General features: G+C 42.7%; 2 protein-coding genes across 2 annotated transcripts; both read right to left on the bottom strand.

The window, feature by feature from the left end:
• Positions 1-307: 307 nt before the first annotated feature.
• Positions 308-5,402, bottom strand: rpl3 (ribosomal protein L3). The gene is made up of 10 exons (XM_080856903.1): positions 5,299-5,402; positions 4,012-4,204; positions 3,528-3,696; positions 2,970-3,105; positions 2,154-2,340; positions 1,698-1,858; positions 1,499-1,600; positions 943-1,038; positions 704-823; positions 308-420 (listed from the first exon to the last, which is right to left on the bottom strand). Exons 1-10 carry the CDS (start codon positions 5,299-5,301, stop codon positions 376-378), a joined length of 1,212 nt encoding a protein of 403 aa, XP_080713029.1. The 5' UTR covers positions 5,302-5,402; the 3' UTR covers positions 308-375.
• A 5,005-nt stretch (positions 5,403-10,407) lies between these two features.
• On the bottom strand, positions 10,408-19,527 carry slc25a39 (solute carrier family 25 member 39). Its single transcript, XM_080856906.1, has 12 exons — positions 19,390-19,527; positions 17,102-17,207; positions 16,926-16,985; positions 16,596-16,646; positions 15,587-15,696; positions 15,177-15,244; positions 14,828-14,952; positions 14,049-14,222; positions 13,265-13,374; positions 11,984-12,065; positions 11,610-11,690; positions 10,408-11,475 (listed from the first exon to the last, which is right to left on the bottom strand). The coding sequence occupies exons 2-12, from the start codon at positions 17,196-17,198 to the stop codon at positions 11,357-11,359; spliced, it is 1,077 nt and encodes a 358-aa protein (XP_080713032.1). The 5' UTR covers positions 17,199-17,207; positions 19,390-19,527; the 3' UTR covers positions 10,408-11,356.
• Positions 19,528-20,607: the final 1,080 nt, after the last annotated feature.

Here is a 20,607-nt window from a genome sequence, read left to right as displayed (position 1 = left end):
ACCAACTCTATTTGGCCAACTACCAAGTCTGTTGCTCAAAAATCTTCATTTAACCTAAGTCCAGAAGAGGCAAACTGCCACATTACTAATCTCTGGAGTTAAGGCACTTCTCACTAGATCACTCCCAACACACTAAAGGCAGAGAACTTTACAGCAATACTTCCATTTAATCACACTTGCAACAGTCAAAAAATAAGTATGCAAGACTGCATTCTTGTGTGGGGCCCAATGTGCACGCCACAGAATAGTCAGACCTAAATACAATTACAAACACAGTATGGCAAATAAGTGCACACACACAACCAAGTTTCTCTTTTTTTCCTTTTATTGAAAAGCTGCAGCACACAATGTACACAGCCAGCCAACTCAGGAACCTCAAGCGGTCTCCTCCTTGGTAATGTTGTCCTTCTTGAGTGGTCCCTGCAGACAGAAAGACACATTGAGTCATTCAAGAAGGACAAGTGGGCATTCTAAAGCAACACTAGAGTTGCCAGTTTACAGTAAGTGTGTTTCCAATTAGTGAACAGGGAACAGCACAAAAAAGGTGCCGCTCCCCTGCCTAACCGGGGTTTACTCTGGCACCGGAATGGAACCCAAACTTCAGACTATATACTGAGGCAGGTTACGATCAGTGCAAAATGGGCCATAATGGCAACTTCCAACACGACAGGAGAGACCAGGTAAATAAAGACAATTTGCTTACCATGAACGCCTTCTTTTCCTCGGCTGTCTGGAAGCGTCCGTGTCCGAACTTGGAAGTGGTGTCGATGAACTTGAGGTCGATCTTCTCCAAAGCACGACGGCTGGTCTGCACAAGCAGAGACTGGAGGGGAAAAAAAAAAAAAAGGAAAAGAAATTCAGTTTTCAATTTTATTCTAAAAAACCCAACCCTGTGCCTTTGGTCAAGAGAGCAGTGGCCTCTTGAGGGCCCATCCCTCTCACCTTGCGCAGAGTCAGCACCCTCTTCTTGATCCCAATGCAACAGCCCTTCAGCATCAGGAAGTCATTGGTCACCTCACCATAGCTGACAAAGCCACCCTGCAGACACAAACGTGTGGATTAAGTTGGAAACAAAATGGTACAACATGTACCTGAGATCTTTCCATGCAAACTCACTGGCAGTTTTTTTTTTATATATATATATATATATATATATATATATATATAAAAATATAAATAAAAGGAGGCCAACCCCATAATTTGGGAATCACTGTTCAAATGCATCTTTGATGATCATGCATGCCAGTGTTGGGTATGTTCTCAGAGGAAGGCAGCGGAATAAATCTTCATCAGAGTCAGGCGCCATGCCTGACGCAATATTCCTTGTTCTCGTCACTGAACACCCTTACCCAAGAAACCAATATGAGACTGGGTGTTGTAAGTGTCAGTGATACATAACTTAAAATATTTATGGTTGATGTTTGGAATTATACATCACAATTCCACTGCCTTCATAACACCTATGTATTCACAAAATCTGCCCTGATTTGAGACTCACCATGGGGGTGATGCTCTTGTTGGACAGATCGTAATCTGTTGAGGCGTTGTTCTTGACCACTTTGCCCTCCTTGGTGTGATAGCCCTGGCCAATCTTGTAGATCTGTTGAGCGCACACACATAAACATTTAGTACCATACTAAACCTACCAAGCACAGCACACACTGTGCATTTTAAAAGTGTTGGTGCACATAATTTACCTTCTTGTTGATTTCGGTACGGTGGTGGTAACCCTTCTGACCAGCACGGGCCACAGAGAAGGCCACACGGGCAGGATGCCAGGCGCCGATACAGGCCACCTTACGCAGACCACGATGGGTCTTACGGGGCAGCTTCTTCGTGTGCCAACGGCTTGTCACACCTGCACAGGTAACATTAAATAATTAACACTTGATTCCAACATGAGTGCAGTCATACTAGGACAAAGTACCAAGGCTGAGGATCGGAGCAGTAAAGAAGAGTTCTCAGAAGGAAGGCAGCGGAATAAATCTTCATTAGAATCAGGCGCCATGCCTGACGCAGTATTCCTTGTTCTCGTCACTGAACACCCTTACCAAAAAACCCATTTTTGGGACTAAGGTAAATGAACGAACAAGGCAAATCTACACAGAATACTTATATAGTCCAAAAAACCCCACAAAAGGTCGACAACGTACCCTTGTAACCATGACCCTTGGTGACACCGATGATGTCAATCATCTCGTCCTGGGAGAAAACATTTGTGATGGGGATAGCCTGCTCCAGCTTCTCGCGGGCCCAGTCGACCTTGTCGCCGATGCTGCCACCGTTCAGCTGAACCTCCATCAGATGGGCCTTCTTCTGCTTCAGGGGCAGCAGACGCATCTAGAGAAGAGGGACATTTTTAAAAATGACATCACAAAAAGAAACATCTAGACACCTATACTAAGGAACTTCCACTTCTAATGCAGGTCACCCAACATCTAATGCAAAACTCAAACAACATCCTTATGATATGAAATGCACTTCATCCCAGTGCAACTTATTATTTGCAATTTAACTTTTCTAAATGGCCATCAGCTTTGAAAGCTTTTCTTAAACATAGCGTCAACATTTGCAGAGTTAAAGCTGCAATTGATCAGTGCTATAACTTAGTACATCACTATAACTTATGAGTAGCTGCCATTTAAAAGGGTAATCATTCAACACCATGTTAGGCACAGGTCCATTGGATTATTAGCTCAACTACCCCTTCAAACAGGCCATGGCCATACTGGGAACCACTATCTAATGTTACTGGTGATCCAGCTTATGGGTTGTGTTCTCAGAAGGAAGGCAGCGGAATAAATCTTCATTAGAATCAGGCGCCATGCCTGACGCAGTATTCCTTGTTCTCGTCACTGAACACCCTTACCAAGAAACCCATTTTTAGGACTTAGGTACATGGCCGAAAGAGGCAAACCTACACGGAATACTCATGTAGTCCAACAGAAGACACATAGATCAAAACCAACCTGTGTGTGGGCCATGACACGGATGACCTGGCAGTATTTCTTCATGGAGGCAAAGTCCTTCTCCAACTGTTTCTTGCCCTCATCGTCCTGCCACTTCTTGCAGTACTTGGTGAAGGCCTTCTTCTTGGACTTGTACCTGTAGAGGCGTGAGTGACACAGGGGGGAGGCACAAGGAAAAAGGTCGGCACACACCCTTCATAAACCCACATGGGGCCAGAGGAAGGAACTGTGGCCAGAGCTGGGCGCCCATCCTCGGGTATGGCGAGGGAGGCAGCCACAGCTTCATAGGTCGTTTTGGCTCATGGCTCGGTCTCTAAGGAGCCCTTTCAACCGGCCAGAGGAGCCCGGAAGCTCATCGGGGCACGAGGCACCCGAGCGGAGCTGCACCAGGGGTCACCGCAATGTTAGACTGGCAGCAAGAAACACAACACGGCTTCAAACTGAACAGTAACATCATGCTCCATAAAACTACTATACTAGTAGGACTACATAGGGTAGTTTATTGAAAATGTGGATATATATATATATATATATATAAAAAAAGTTCAAGCATCTTACCAGTTCTTGTAGAAGCGGCGCTTGCACTCGTCACTGACGTGCTCGGCAAAGACGGTCTTGAAAGCCCTCAGGCCACGAGGGGTCATGACGTATCCCACAACTCCAACCACCATCATAGGGGGAGTCTCCACAATGGTCACGGCCTCAACCACTTCCTTCTTGTTGACCTCTGTTGAGTGAGGACAATTCATTTAAAAATGGATCATAGTACTTGAACATTAAATAATTCACTGGAAAAATGACTAACAGCACCAAGTCATTTAAAATGCTAGATTCACAAATACCAATGCACTCAATGTTTGAAAGTCAACGGGTCTGGAAAGGCCTGTAGACCAATCTAACTGCGCTCAGAACTCGACATTCAACAGGGGCTGAGGCCCAAATCTGTCCGCCCGTCGAGGGGATCATCACTGGCAGAGAAGAGCAACAAAGACAAGCTAACATCGTTGTCCAAATTTGCACTGTACCAAATTAATGCACTTACTTGAGCCAGGTCTGTCGACTTCACGCACGATGTGAGTCATGCCAGCTTTGTAGCCGAGGAAAGCTGTGAGGTGGACTGGCTTGGCGGGGTCATCCTTGGGGAAGCTCTTCACTTTTCCACGGTGACGCCTGCTCCTCTTGCGTGGGAGGAAGCCCAGAGATCCGTGGCGCGGAGCCGAAAACTTTCGGTGGGACTGAAATGAATAGTTCAATATTACTTAATTGGCAACACATGTTCAACTTCAAACAAATGCAACTGTGCCGTGTGATAACGCAAAGCACGTTTGCTGTATAACAAACGTCGGGAAATCACTATCCCACGAATTTGAACTAAGCTTAATGCAAGTGGGAATTCGAAAGCAACACTAGGGTTGCCAGTTTACAGGAAGTGTGTTCCCAATGAGTGAACAGGGAACAGCACAAAAAAGGTACCGCTCCCCTGCCTCACCGGTGTTTACTCTGGCACCTGAATGGAACCCAAACTTCAGACTATATACTGAGGCAGGTTACGAACAGTGCAAAGGCCAAAGCCTCCTTCAAGCAGCCTCAAGAGAATGCCATATCAGGTTAACTAATGAGTCACTAGCTTCAGGACAACTACAATGCTGGCAATACTGCATGTCTGGTGTTGGTAAGTGACTAGCTACAACCACATTGGTTCAGCCAGCGCAGCTCATGGGCCAAAATGGCAACTTCCAACAGGACAGCGCAGTCTTTTCAATACCAGTAGTTATACTTCAATGCAAATAGCCCCAGACCTCTGGAGAACAGGTAAATATAGGCCACTTGCCATGAAAGCCCTCTTTTCCTCGGATGGCTGTATTAAGTTTATTGCAAATTCACTAGTGTGCAATCGTACTCACTCAATGTCAGTTTTATATTCAATATGGCTGCAAACGTTAGCTAGATAGCTAACGATAGCTAGCAGGCCGCTGTAGGCGCCTCGGAGAATTTACGTTACATTTTTGGCGGTTAAGGTTTCATTCATATCGTAATAATTGTTCTTGGTCCACCAAAGATATCTTGTACAACTTATTTAGCGTACAAAAGCATGTAGTGCCTGTTAGTAGAGGCCCACAACATGACTGTAGCGGCCATTTTCCCATTTTCAATGTTCTAGCCATGCTGTCTAAACTCACAATAGTTTTTCAAAACGAATTACCAACAAATGTACCACAGTCATGTCTTAATACTTATCCATCAAGACAGGACTTGTACAAAGAAGGATGACATTGATTACGGTGCGATAGTAAAGCCTACAGTTGAACAGATGCGTGAGGACACTCACCATTTTGTCTCCGAGCCGATTGAAAGAGAATGAGGAAGGTCGGCGCTCGGTATTTATACAAGAGCGTAACACACGCGTCAAACGGGAGTAGGGTCCGACTGCGTCCTGCAAGACGGGGGCGTGTATTTTGAGGAGGCGTGTATTGTAAGGAGGGCGTGTATTTAGTCGGCCCTGATTGGTCTGATTCACGACGGCGTCTGGCGTCACACATAGCGTCGTGCAGAGCCATAATCTATTTGACATTACGGATCTCTTCTCTTGTCGAAACTAGTCCGGAGATTTAACGAACTGGTCAACAGCAGTTAGACAGCATAATGATGATTGCCTCGATTGATTTGGTAAGTGGACTGCATTATCAGTCAGAGATCGTATACCGTCATTGTTCTTGGTGTAGTTCTACTTTACATTTTCATGTAGGCTACACTCACAGCGTAATAATGTGTCGTCAATCCAACCACAAATTGGCTGCGTTTTTGGGATGTCTCTGCTAACTTTTCCTTTATGTTGATATTGCTTAAGCTTAACAGTTGTTGCTTTTCATGTTACCTATTTAATTGTTAAGTACCGCGTTTGATGCCGTGTTTGTTTTGTCGCAATATACTCTCACTGGTTTGTATTGATTTGATTATCATCATTTCGCCGTGTTACCGATTTGAAGTTGTCATCCCAAGACTGTGGTTAGCCGCTAACTAGTAGGAGCGGGAAAGGATCTGCACACTGCTTGCAAAGGACTTGATTAGATCAAAGATGCCTGAGGAAGATCTGTCTGTTTGTGTGAGCCATGTTACAGCATCTATGTCACACCTGCGCTTACATTGTATACACTTGCATATATATAGGGTTGGTTTAGTTAATTACACATTGGATGCCTAAGAGCTGACTTAAACTGTAAATCTGGTTGAATTGTTTGTGCAGCAGAAATTACTTTTTGTCTTTTCAGATCCATCCAACTGTTTGCAAACATGGATCTCTGATGCAGCCAGTGCGGTTGGGAGATTCTTACGGGTGCCAAGTTTGTAGAAAAGTTGGCGATTACCCAGCCATGGTTGCACATGTTCAAACACATGACAGAGCAGCCATATCTCACAATGGTAATTGAAAGTTAAATGCATGTCACTAATGTTTTATATTCTATGTTCTTTATACTTTTATCAAACTCATAACATATCAATTAGCTTGTGATGTAGTGAACAAGGAATACTAACAGTTAATATTTTCTAATTTACTTTTCTGTTCCTTTTTGGAAGGCTACAAAATCTATAGGTGCCAACACAACTGTGCCAACACAAAATCTCCACACTACCACAGTGTGTGCTCAACCATTACTGGCAGCAAAACTTCATGCATAAAGCACCTGCAGACCTGCCCTGGCATGAGGACACCACCTCCATCTCAAGGCCTCAGCACGCCGAGCCCAATGCCAGCCACGCACCTGCCACCTCCATCTCAAGGCCTCAGCACGCCGAGCCCAATGCCAGCCACGCACCCGCCACCTCCATCTCAAGGCCTATTGCTGTAATATTACTTTATATACACATCTTTTGCAGCTATTGCAGATATTACAGCTGTAACTCATCTGGGAAGGCTCTCCAACAAAGTGTAGGACGTGTGTAGGATGTGTGTAGGACGTGTGTAGGACGTGTGTAGGCATGATATGACCCAAACAACAAGTGCCTCTGGGATGCAACTGGAGGATTTGTTTACACCAAACTTAAAACAAAAATAATATTTATGTTTTTATTAAATTGTTTTGGCAACATCCTCAACACCATTTTGGTCTACACAAGTAGCTTATATGATTACAGAGCAACACAATAACAAATCTTTAGAGCGTTTTCTGAGAACAACAAGGGAAAATGAATGGACAATATTTAAAAAACAACTCGCAGCCCTTTCAAATTAATAGTGAACGATCAATAATGAATCCATGGACATGTATGTAGGACGTGTGTAGGACGTGTGTGTTGTACATGTCTGTATCAGTATGTTAATGTTTTACGCTGTGTGTGTTGAGTGAATGTGTCTGAGCGAGTGTAAATTTGTGTACCAGCATATTCATTTACTGCACTGTGTGTGTGTGTGTGTGTGTGTGTGTGTGTGTGTGTGTGATAGGCACCTACACCTTTCAAAAAACGCTGGCCTGACGACCAGGAGGTTGGAATTTTGGAGGTATGTCACAATAACTGCCATAGACTGTACCATATTTGAAAGCTTTTTGGATATGCTGTTCTTTACAAACATGGCAGAACATGACTGAAAGGCCCTGATCATACATACACTGCTAAGCACCTGTTTCACTGCTTTCAGTGCCTATGATATTGAATTCCAAAACCCTAGTGCAGAACTTTGCAAAGCCTGTTTGCATTCCCCCACCAGCTCTTCACCCTTTGACAAACTGCCACCTGTTTGTTTCCACAGTTGCCGGAGGAAGTGATGAGAGAGATTTTTCTCATGGTGGTATTGGAAGATGGTTATTCCACCATCCTGCGGCTGGCTATGACCTGCCAAAAGATGAACGCCGTTGTCTGCCAGCCACAGTTGTATGAGGAGGCCCATTACAACTGGCTAGACAGTAAGTTATTAAATAATACTGCATTTACAGAGCTGTTGCATCAGATGTTGACATGCCATAAAAATGCCCAAAAAGTGTGGCTGTAGAGAAATGTGTGTAGGCATCTAAACTGACACTGCTCATCGGATTTTAGGTGTGGTGAAATGGAGCAGATTGGCTCCAAGCCACCGGGAGAGGTACCGAACGGCATTGGCCATTTCTGAGTGCCGCAATCTGCAATGCCGCCAACTGTACAAAGACAGCGGGCCTGGCTACAGGGGGAACGGCCAGCGGGGAGTCCTCCAGGGCTTTTATGCAACTGACTACTTTCCCGGCTATTGTAGTTGGGATTGCCACCCGAATGATGGGGGGGGAGTGGGATATAAATGAGTAAAAAGGGTCTCTCTCTCTCTCTCTCTCTCTCTCTGGGCCCACGAAATATTGTAGAAGGGGCCCCTGCGAGATGTTTGGCTGCGCCACCCCCCCCCCCACACACACACACACATCTGCTCTGCCTCTGGGTCTCAATTCTGGGGGCCCTCTTCTCCGTCCCCTTTATTTTGTACTTTTTTTTGTGCTAACTTATACCTGTCAATGCCTCTTGTGTTTCCCATTTTTAATAATAATTTTATCCCTTAATGTTATTGCACATATTTTGTATTTACTTTTTTATTTACTTTAAATGCTTTGTGTAATGACCTTCCCTTTCTGTATAATAAAAAAATGTAGCCTACCCTTATGGCCTGAGTCATGTTTCCCTTACTAAGAATTCCCTATCGTATGCATAAGTATTGTCTGTAAACAATACAAGTGGAATAGGGGCGAAAATGTACAATTCTAAGGCTTGTATCCTTTAAGTAATTTACTTTGTACCTCTCTAAAGCCAAGTATATGCATTTGACATCACAGTTATCAGTAAATGCAAATTCGGTTTCTCTTCATTACTCTTTGGTCAGCCTGACATTTTCAGAATAAATTCCAATCAATATTTTTGTGAATATTAAGAGCCAGAATTTAAATGACACTGCCCATGAGCAAAATGTTACACTAACTTTTTAACTCCACTGTTACAGTAAATTGACTCCCTCCCGTAGCCTACAAACACCAGGCAATATCTGGACTTACAGAAGTTAACTGAAATATTGAAACCCTATTTTGTGTACCTATGGTGTGGCAGGCTGTGTAGCTGTATGGCAAAGATCACTACGTTTTGTAGGTTTTGACAAAAACGCAACAGCTTCGTAACAGAATAGTAAACGATGTTGTTGCTCAACAAGACAACTGCTGGAGCTCCAATAAAGTTGCTTACAAATAAACTCCAACATCAGACTAAGGAAGGACGGGGGAAACTTCAGTGGAAATCCCATTGTCATTGTGACACCGTACTCAACAGTACAAGGACAAATATTTCGTTATTTTTTACCCGTCTCTGTGCTACGTTGGAAAACTACTCCCCGATTTCAGTAGGAAATCACAATCCTACGTATTACGTTATCACGCTGAGATTGGTCAGTCGTTGTATATAGGCGTGTATTTTACACGAGGGGCGCGTCTTTGTACACGGGGCGTGTCTTGGCAGGAGGACGCAGGACGCAGTCGGACCCTATTGTCAAACGGCGGTGACACGCTCCTCCCACGAAACAACGGTGATCATTTCTTGTTCACATGTGTTGGTGAAACCTGTAACTAACAGTTAGAAATAGTTTTTTTCACCCGTTTCAGTGAGGCATTTGATTTCAACAAATCACCAAATATTTAGAAAGTATACTCTGGCTCGGGACACATCAACGCGATAAGGCATTCAACATTCCATATTAAACATTAATAAGTAGGTAAGTCAACGTGTATGCTTAACATGATGCAGACGTTTGTTTTGGAGAATAAAGTAAATCACATTTAGGATAACAGCCTTCTTCCTGAATTTGTTTATGTCCTAGATGTGACAACTTGATTACAGGGGGCAAACTGGCTTCATAGAAGAAGTTTAAAACGTTTCTGTCCTTCTTGAGTGGTCCCTGCAGATAGAAAGACACATTCAAGAAGGACAAGTGGGCATTCCAAAGCAACATTAGAGTAGCCAGTTTAAAGGAAGAGTTTTCAAACAATACAAAACGAAGGGAAATCTGCTGTATGGACACATTTCTGCTTAGTAATCAATGCGGATTCTAATGAGGCTGTTGGATATGTCCACTGTAAGGAGTGTAAAGTTGTAATGAAGTATTTTATTGGAGCGTCATGTGGATAGTCCGTAGGCGACTAATGATGCCGTTGTGGGCTTTTGCGACTCTGTCCATTTCAGTACACTCGTCGATGCCCGAGTTTGATAAAGGCAGGCTATTCATAAAAACCGTACGTTAATCTGTCATTAGTATGAACAGTTGAGACATTGTCTGCGTCGGGCTCGGTCAAAATAATTTAATGAATGAATTAAAAACAATTCGGCCCGATCCACACTCAACATGCCTATTCAAATTTTCCATAAACTCCCTTATCCTTTATTTTAGGTATGACAGTATGATGGAGTCATGCAATTATTGATAATATAAGAGTTCTGAGAGTCATCACATATTTTATTTAAACAATATAAAATGTTCAAATCACATATTGGATGATGTTTGAAACACATTTTTCAAACAGACCAGAGATCTAAATCTGAAAACAAAGGAATGTGGACTTCCTTTTCACACTCAGGGGAAAATAGTTTTTAATCTGAAAAATATCATAACACTTACTAGAGTGTACCTTAATTACACAACTAATATTAACAACAGCTGGCAACCCATTGCCATGAAAATGTATCACAGTTTGAACACAATGAGCCCACATTTTGTACGAAATAAGCCCTCCGTGTGGTCTCTACTTGGTGTCCAGGCCATTCATTCTGGGGAAAATGCGCAATCGAGCATGCACATCAACTCCACTGAATCCGACACCCTCCTTGGGTGTATTTATTAGAACATCCAGCAGGGGGTGCTGTCTCTTCACAGAGGATGGATAACTTGCAGAGGTCGATACATCCGCTGTTGATGAATGGGGGCTCATTCAACAGGCTTAAACAAGTAATTATAGGAAGTCAGTATAGAGAATTCCCATGCTTTATACAGGCGTTGGCCTTTGCAGGTTGCTTTGATTTTATTCCAGACGATAAGGCATCAAAAATGTTTATTTTAAGTCAGCCCACAAGGCAGGAATAGTCTGACACTGCTGGGGTATTGTTATTGGTCAGTTTCTCATGAGTGTCTCAGAGTAACTCAGAGGGCTTTAGCCAAACGGCATTACAGCAAATCATTAAGCATTTTCATATCATTTTGGGAAAAGCAACATTCCAACAGGCAAAGTTTTAAAGAGTACAAAGCAAGGTTTGGCAACAAGCCAAGGACCGCTGAGGACAAGCCCTTCCCTTCCCTCACACCATCAGCCTCAGTCTGCACTCTTCACATCAGCATGCTTTGGCCCAATCGTTGGGGTTGAGGCAAGAGGGCTTCCTTCACACCTCAGATTCGTCACTTAGATCCCCTGCTGCTCACAGGCCAGGTTGTGCTTCTGGAAGAAGGCTTTGCCAAACTCATAAGAACTGATCATAACTGCACAGGCGGGGGCTACTTTGATGACCCGCGGAAGAAAGCCTGCAGAAAAGACAACAAGGAGAGATTTGGGTAAGGCGGGTGCATGAGTGGAGGTGGTGACCCTGTTTAAATGGGAGAAAACAAAAGCCACATCTAAGCAGTTTAAATATGTCTGAAGGGTGCCTGTATCTCACCAGCGAATAACCCCTTATACCCGGACTCTGCACAGATAGTCTTCATGATGTGCCATGTGGAGGAGGCCTTCTTCATGGAGGCTGGGAGACAGACACAATACGAAAGAGTGAAACAGGGCTGATGACAGACCAACCGTGACAGACCCATTTCTCAAAGCTATGAACCTGTTATCGTTTAATTGTTATTTCATCCCCGTCCCAATAACAACCATAAACCTAATGATAATCATATTCATTACCATTATGATTACATTTAAGGGTTTAATTCCTCAGAGCTGTGCACCAACAATTTTTTTCCCTCAACATCTATTTTTTATTCAACATGCATCATCTATTGTGAAATGCCCTTAACTAAAGCCAAGCCCAGCCCTCACCTGTCCGCGTCTCCATCTCCCCCAGCTCAATCTGCCTGCGGGTCTTCACCACGTCAAAGGGCAGGGTCATCACTGCAGCAATCTGAAACACACACACAGACAGACAGACACACACACACACACACACACACACACACACACACACACACACACACACACTGTGAGAGGAAAGGCCAAACAATCCTAATCTCAGGGTGCCACTTTCCCCACACAACTGACCCATTTTCCATACATTCAGTCAGGCATTTAGTGCAATCTGGAAACAAATAGGTCATGGGGCACCTATTTACTGGGACAGAGGTGTGCCACTAAAACACTGATATTTCGTTTCCTTGCACTATGTCCCAGCCTTGAAAAGAGATAAGAGACCTTGAACACGCTGAAACAACAAAGAAGCACATTCAGAGTATGTGCCAGTTGGGCTCTTTTATCTTATTATGCCGTTGCGTCACAAGCCTTACGAGAAAGTTACTGTATAAACAACGCTACTAGGTAGGGCACTGCGCCTTGAAGGCTTTTAACTTCCCTCTCAGCAGTGTCCAAAGAGAGATTGTCAACGTCTGAAGGAAGATTTGTGTTGCTAAATCAAGGCTGTGATTAATTGGGAAGTACATGCAAGTAATCGGCTACACTTAAAGCCTCAACATCCAAACCAAACATCAAGTGGTTTTTTTTTTCAGTGGCAGTTGTTTGTCCTACTCAGATTGGAAAATACTGCCTCATCTTTTGAATGAACATAACAGCAGGTGTAGAATAAATACTGTCAAACTGAAAATACCACATCCAGTAGAACATGGTGAACAAAGTTATGCTGCTAGAGAAAAGTAATTGTGTGAGTCTTGAGTTTTCCATCCTAGGAATATATGCAATGGCATGCTTTGATACCCAAATAGTACCAGACAAGAGCCTCCAAAATGTGACCAATAACTAAATATGTGAGTGTGGTATTCCATGGTGTGATGCTGTAGATCTTCCCCATCACGATTCCCATTAGATTGAAAAAGAAAGAAATGGCATGTGACTCAGTAATGCAAAAGAAGCCTGTTTTTATATGAGCTCACGTTTCCCTTGCAAAAAGGTCCTCATGTTAATCATGTGTGTGGGAAACAAATGGAGCAGTGGAACAGGAGAGGAAAGGCATGTGCTTCTTAATGCTAATAGAATAATTTGTTAGAGAAAAAGGATAGTTGAAACCACCAGTTAGTGCACTAAAAGAACCATAAATGGGAAATAACATTAGCGAGTGCAACACCATTGAGTGTGTAAGAATTGCCTACTTACAGCTCCTGAGATCGCTCCTGAAGTAAAGCTGATGGCAAAGGCTGAGTGAGGGACGCTGTAGTGGTCAGACAGGTGGCCTTTCACCAGCTCATAGTTGAACCAGTACAGGGCTGAGGGACAGAGAGACAGAGGAGAACCCAGATGAGCAAGAAAGGACCGGCAGCGCATGCGACACAGAAAAGGAACATCACCTGACCATGACTGTGAGAAACTGCTCCATCAAACGTTGAAGAGTCGTCCAGGACTAAACAGGCCTTGTACTCCGGGTTAGGATTAGATTTAGGTTTAAAGTTTTTCAAGAGTAATAATAACTGCATGTGTGAAGTAGTTTGTATTATCCATTACTTACATACATGCACTGTAATGACAGCAGTTAAAACAAACAGGAACCGTTTGGATCTTAACGCACCGGTATATGGTATCATATACCATTTATGGCATGGTCTTTCTTCCCTTCTATTAATGGTTCTTAAAAAGACATATGAGAGAGGTACTGCTGAAGGGGTATAGAGCAGGAAATCCTTTCTCACTACGTCTGTAATTAAGATAATTAAAGTCAAAGTGCTGGCCGGAATGAAAAAAAGGGGGAAAAAGTGGCACATATACCACACGTTCACTATGACTGAGTGAACATGAGCCACTGCTTATATGGTTTGTCAATTGTCAACTTGGGCAAGTTCTGTCTTTTTGTGCAGAGTGTGCTTTGGTTCCATGTCCTCCATATCCCTGAGGAAAACTGTCTATCAGCTGACAGAGTCAATGTCTAATGCTAACGTAAACTCACCTGAGAAAGGCACGTCCCTGAGGACAGTGGGCCCCCAGCCTCTCCAGAGGGACAGCCAGCCGTCCTGGGCCACCGACGAGCGGATGCACACCTGCAGCTCCTTGTAGGACAGCCGGCGAGACTGCATCTTAGTGCGGATCAGCTCCAATGGACTGATCACAGTCACGGCACCCACTGGGGCACAGACGGAGGGGGAGGAGGGGAAAAAAGAGAGATGATTTCTAATCAACTATTAGCTTTTATTACTGAAACTATCAACGCATGAAACATTAATCCACATATAAAAGCCACACAATGTACATGATCAGCTGATGGTTGTTATTTGGCTTCAGTAGTAACCGTCTTTCAATAACATTTACAATATGATTTCAAAAAAATCATAAATAAGTTTCAGTAAAGTAACTATTTGCTTTTTCTTTTCTTTAAGAGTATATCAAGGATTTTGGCTGTCTACCTTGCGAAGTCTGGCTGTGGAACATCCTGTATCTTTCCCTCCCCTTTCTCTCTCATGTCTTTCCAGTTATCTGTGCCTGCCGTTATTGTGATTACATCACATGGGTTTGACAAGCCTTTACAAGGGTCTCTGAAGAGCTTTTGCTCAAGATTACATGAATGAGTGTGTCATCTTCACATTTCCTTATTAGACTACGCACTACACTTCAAACTGGTTGCCTTTTATAACCACAAGATGTGTGTGTGTGTGTGTGTGTGTGTGTGTGTGTGTGTGTGTGTGTGTGTGTGTGTGTGTGTGTGTGTGTGTAAGAATATATGCCACTTACATCTGGCCAAACCTCCTGCGATGAGGGGCACATGGTTGCCTTGGTAACCCATTCTGTAGCGCAAAAAGTCCCTCAGCTGGTCATAGCAGGTGAAGTATATGATGGTGGCAGGTACAGCCATTACCCTGTGGACCAACAGGAGCCAGTGTTTGAGTGTTGTTTCAGTGATGAACTGTTTACATACAACAAATATCTTAACGGACAACTTGTCACCTTGTACATATGAGCTTTTATTGATTGGCTTGCCAGAGTCTGTTCTATTCTGGTCTATGAGTGAAATGGAAAGGTAGAATAATCCTGCAATAACAATGTTTTACAACAGGAGGATGCCTTGCCACACTTTACTCACAGTGTAGGTGGAAGGCCACTCCAGAGAGACCTGACTCCCTCATGCCGAGTGATCTTCACAAAGGCGTCCTATGAGGAAACAAAAAAAGTGTGTGTTATGTGGAGACACTGTTGCTGTGGATATCAGACATGTACACCATTGTAACCAATATATCTGATTTAAGGTTATTCAGTTTTATTCTAAGAAAATAGGACTCAACAATAACAGCTGTGTGTGTGTTAAAGAGAAAGAGAGTAACCAGAATATCTGGTTATTTGTTTGATTCTTAGAAAATAGGACTTGATAACAATGGCTATGTGTGTGGTGTGTGTGTGTGTGAGCGTGAGAATGTCAGAGAGAGAAAGAGATAGGGCAATAGGGAGAGAGAGTGAGACATACAGACAGGCAGACAGACAGACAGGTATGCTCACCAATGTCCCACTGAAATGGGTTGGGGTTTTGTACCAGCTGGAACAGCCTGTGCCATTCTGACAGACGTAAATGTGGTCCATGAGTCCATTACAATAGAGGAAGCACTTCCCTGTAAGGTCAGCAGAGTCTGGAGTCATACCACTGTCATGCTGTCTTCCTTTAGCCTAGAAGATTATCCCTGTAACATCCACTTTTACCAAATTCACAAGAAATAAAATGGCACAAGCCTACCTGTCTGAAGGACAGTTCATTTCAAGTAATTTTTGACTCAACTTGCAAACAACCATTGGGTTCCAAAATCAACAGATCTATAGATGTCCTTTTTGCTATAAATGAAGATAATCAACAAGGCATACATTCTGATGTTTCGGATATTCCAAAAACAATTCTAAGAAATGGCAGAACATGCTACTTAACAGCACATATTTGCTCAGACATGCAAGGGGTTGCCTACAAAAGGTTCAGTGGCACCAGTGGAGGGTAGGCAGTCTGTTGCAGAGATAAGATGAGCTATAAATATCAAACGCCATGGCAATGACCGTGTAGACTCACATCACAGCAAGACAAACTAAATCCAGCCGGCTCTGGCAAAAACTCACTTTACAGGGTTATATTTGTTCTGCCGAGATATAAATAAAAAACAGTGCTGTGCGGCTACTTTTCACCCATGCTTCACATACCCACAAAACACACTGATTAATGGAGGAATTAACAGAGGTAAAAAGAACTGCACAAAAGTAGATTTTGTGTGAGCAGTTTAGAGTTGGAGAAGATTAGCATGTATTCGCATTCTGCAGAGCTAAACTGTTAGTAATCTCATTTGAATGCATCCAAGGCTAAAGCAGAGTTGTTAACTCTTTATTTATATGTTATGTTTGTTGTTTAGTTTATCTCATGTCTATTAAGCTAGTTAGATGCACTATGGGCAGGCAAGCACGTGTGTTTATGTGTCTTCATCTATGTAATTGTGTGTGTGGTGTGTGTGTAAATGACAGAGCATATACTCACACTTTGAGGGTCGGATAACCCTTGTCCAGGAACCCTTGTCAGATGCCAAGGCTATAAGACAACAATACAAAATGGAAAATAGCAAGGTGGCAAGCATATACCAAAGAGCATACATCAAAGTGAGAGCAGACAAAACAAGAGCAGCAGAGCACTAGAACTGCGTGAAGCATGTAAGTGGTTAGCTAAAGCACGCTTGTTGTTTTACACCTAAAATCTGTCTCGCATGGTGCTTCTTTAAAATGTCTCCCTCGTGTTTTCTGTGAGTGTCTTTTTGTTTAACAACAGTCCAACAAGGATTAGATGACAACAGTGGTGGGTCACCATTCTTACCTTGGTGGAAAGGCGTCTGTTGGGCCTGTAGTCTGATCTTGACAACATCCAGGGGAGTTACTGGGTAGTCAGAGACAGAGTGTCAAACGTACGGAGACACAAATGAAACATACTAAAGGGTTAAATGACAAAAGGGTGAATTGGAACGGAGGACACAAGGAAGGAAAGCCTCTCACCAAATAGGGACGTCAAGAGGGCCCCTGTGCCTGAGGCCAGCATCTGCTGCACAGGGGTAATCCCTACTCGGGGATTGACATCGGGCCGCTCCCCCATCACGACAACCTGAGGGAGGGACACACACACACACACACACACACACACACACACACACACACACACACACACACACAAACAGCAAGAAAGAAACAGAAAAGAGGATTAAATAAAATGTGCATGGTCTCATAAACTTACTTGGCCTACTCCAGACATGTTGTTTTCTTAACGACATTGAATAAATATCAAAAATTCTATGGGTTAAACAAGGAATTAAAAAACCTGTTCATCTTCATTTATCAGTCAGACTGAGGCTAGACTGAGAAAAACACATCACCTCAAATGTGCGTCACCACTGGAACTGGAGAGCTCTGTTCTCTTGAAGCAATTGTTGTTTTGTTATTGTTCATTGAGGATATGACAGTTCCACACTAGTCTTTCCATTACGGCATAATTTGCAAAACTCTAGATACATTTCCTCCCATAAAACACTTAGCTATTCGTACAACCAGATGAGGAGGTACTTCCATTTCCCCTCAAATTATTCCAAAACTGACTCCTCTGGGAAAAAAGACAAACATTTTTTTACTTTCTCAAGCAAAACTGTGACAACTGAAGGACATATCAGGAATGGGGGGTTGCCTTTGGTAGGATAAATACTGCACTATGACACTCTGATAGCTTATCTGCTCACTGCAACTCAGTGGGTGGGGGTGATTCTGTCCCTGTACCGCCTCACTCAACAAGTGAAGGCTGCAGAAGCAAGCCCCTTTGGATAATTTGTAACAGATTAACTTGCTCAAACAAAACAACCACTGAACATGGCCATGAAGGTAAAAGCAGTACGTTCAGGCACCTTGAAAATGGGAAAGTTCGCATTTTGTCCCACTTCCAAATTGGGAGCGTTCACATAATGACAACAAACTAGCAACGGTACTGACAATCAGTTAACGTTAAGAAGGCCTAGATTACCTACCCAGAAGGGTAAAGTAACGTTAGTTACGAATAATGAAACTGCTGAATATCGTTTAACATCACAATCACCTACGCTAATAATATAAGTATAAATTAAAGAAACAAGCAAGTGACTATTTGTGCACAAAGCAAGTAGACCTACATTTTTTCATCTTTTATCTTTCACCTAAAAACCTCAGGTCTTATATTTTATTTATAGGTCTAAATATTTTATATTTGGTTTGCTTTCAATTGTTCAGACACGAGGGATGTAACTGGCTCATCATCCTCTTCCCCTAGCAGCAGTCTAAGGGCAGGTAAACAGGCGCACGCAGGTCACGTTTTCCTCCCCATGCGGGGAGCTGCAATGGTTGCTCATTTTGGTGCAACCAAGTGGGCTTTTTGTTGTCTATATGACGACCCAAGCTCACATAATTGACCTGTCAACCTGTTTCATGTAAGTGGGAGATTGCACGTTCATGTGTCTGACGGTACATGTGTAACCTACTGGCAATGCCCAATATCAACCATACAGTTCATATTATAGATAGATAGATAGATAGATACCTCTTATCGGGGGAAATGAGTGCAATTTGTTATCCAAACTTCAAAACAGTTTTCTGCAGCTAGATCAGCAAAAAGGTGATTTGCAACTATTTGAACATGGGGTTCATAAGTAAAATGACAAGCGTTTGACACTTAAACCTCATGAGAGGTAATCCTAGCTAGCCAAATAGTTAGCATGCTAGCCAGTTCATTCAACTCCCTCAAGGCTAATAAAATACGTTATGAATGGGAAGAGTGGCCGATTCTGTTAACATAGCTTCGACCTCCAGAGCAGTTTTAGTCTGACACATAAGCTGACACACTCGTTTTCAACCGTTCTCACTCGTGTACTTATCCTAGCGTACGTTTAATTTGCTAACGTAGGTTAGCAAGCTGCTAACGTTACTTCGCTTGACGTTTTCAGAAAAAAAATCAAGTCACAAAAACACCACTATAGTACCTGCTAATTAGAAATATACAGAACGTCAACTTAGTTTTGAAAAGGTTATGGAATGTGGGCTGTTATGGCCCACGTGTTACCTATTCTAGCCTACGTTAGCAATACAAAATTACGTTGTCAGAATAGCTGATTGTTTTCTTTTTTCCTTACCAGAACAACCTTATGTTAACGTAGCTGAGGTTAGTTAGCTAGTTAGCTACCGTATTTCGGATTTCAAATACTTAACGAGCAAGTATAATCACTGGGGTGACCAGTGTTGGTCTGGTTACCCCAATAATCACCTAGGCCTACCTTCAGGTGTACTGGAAGGCTGATTCTGAAGTATTAAACTCCATCACACCGATGGCTCATGTTCGGTAACAGATGGATCTCCATGAGAGCTGTTCGTGCCCTCTGAGTAGCATGGTATGGTGAACGTGAATAAACTGGTTTGTCATTAGGACTACCATCTGCCTGTAGAGGTTGCGCAGTAGTGTATTTGCTAATACTCGCCAAAGTCAAACTGTACCGCCCCCAACTGTAGAGAAGCTACCAATTCCCTAATGTCACCTACTATGCTAAACAACTTTGAGTAACTTTGTTGTAGAGATGGATGCAGAATAAGATGAAGAAAAAAGGAAAATTGGGTACAGTGGTCAGAAACAAGAATATCCTATTAGTTCAAGTTCAAGACTTTAATTTTCAGATGCACATGTTGGAAATTATCTTTATTGGTAATAACCCCTTGAGATGTGCCATCTAGTTTTCGAGGGGGTCTACAACACAATCAGATAGTAAACATACATTAAATGAACATAAACATAGAAACAACAATAAGACAGGACAAACAAAAACAACACACAACAAACGATCAGCAGAATTGCAGCAAGACATCAGGTATAACGAATTATACGACTGCGCTCCAAGCAGAGCACAACAACAGATCATCAGCTCAGGAGCATAATAATGTTAATGTTAATCATAGTAATACATACTGTATATGTATAGTTATATCTATATATCTATAACTATTTATCTATATCAATATATCTGTATCTATTTAAAAGCCATTTTACCAACAGATTTACCGACTGTGGGAGTAGAAAAAAAGATTTGAGAGGCATGTCAAATTGTAATGAGATGAGACTGGTACAAATACATTATTTAAGTAAAGAGGGTAGTTGAAATAAATACATTTAAAAAATAAAGTGATACCAATGCAACTGTCTTCTTCTATTGAGAGAGGGAAAGTTAAGTGTTTCATACATTGTACAGTGGTGGGTTGTGAAAGGACAGCCAAGGATAAACCTACACAATCTTTTATACACAGTATTAAGAGGATGGAGAACATAACAACACAGATTCAGACTGGGCACTGAAATTCTTAGGACCAGACACAGCACACCAACCATAACATAACTATAGATAGATGGATGGATTGATGGATGAAGAGAGAGCTGAACAGAGGCACTAAAGCAGTGGTCCCCAACCACCGGGCCGCGGCCCGGTACCGGTGCGTGAGGTATTTGT

This window comes from Sprattus sprattus (assembly GCF_963457725.1).
Source record: "Sprattus sprattus genome assembly, chromosome: 18".
In the NCBI taxonomy this organism is placed as follows: Eukaryota; Metazoa; Chordata; class Actinopteri; order Clupeiformes; family Clupeidae; genus Sprattus; species Sprattus sprattus.
Note: the sequence above shows the minus strand (reverse complement) of the source record. Positions and strands in the feature narration are given on the sequence as shown.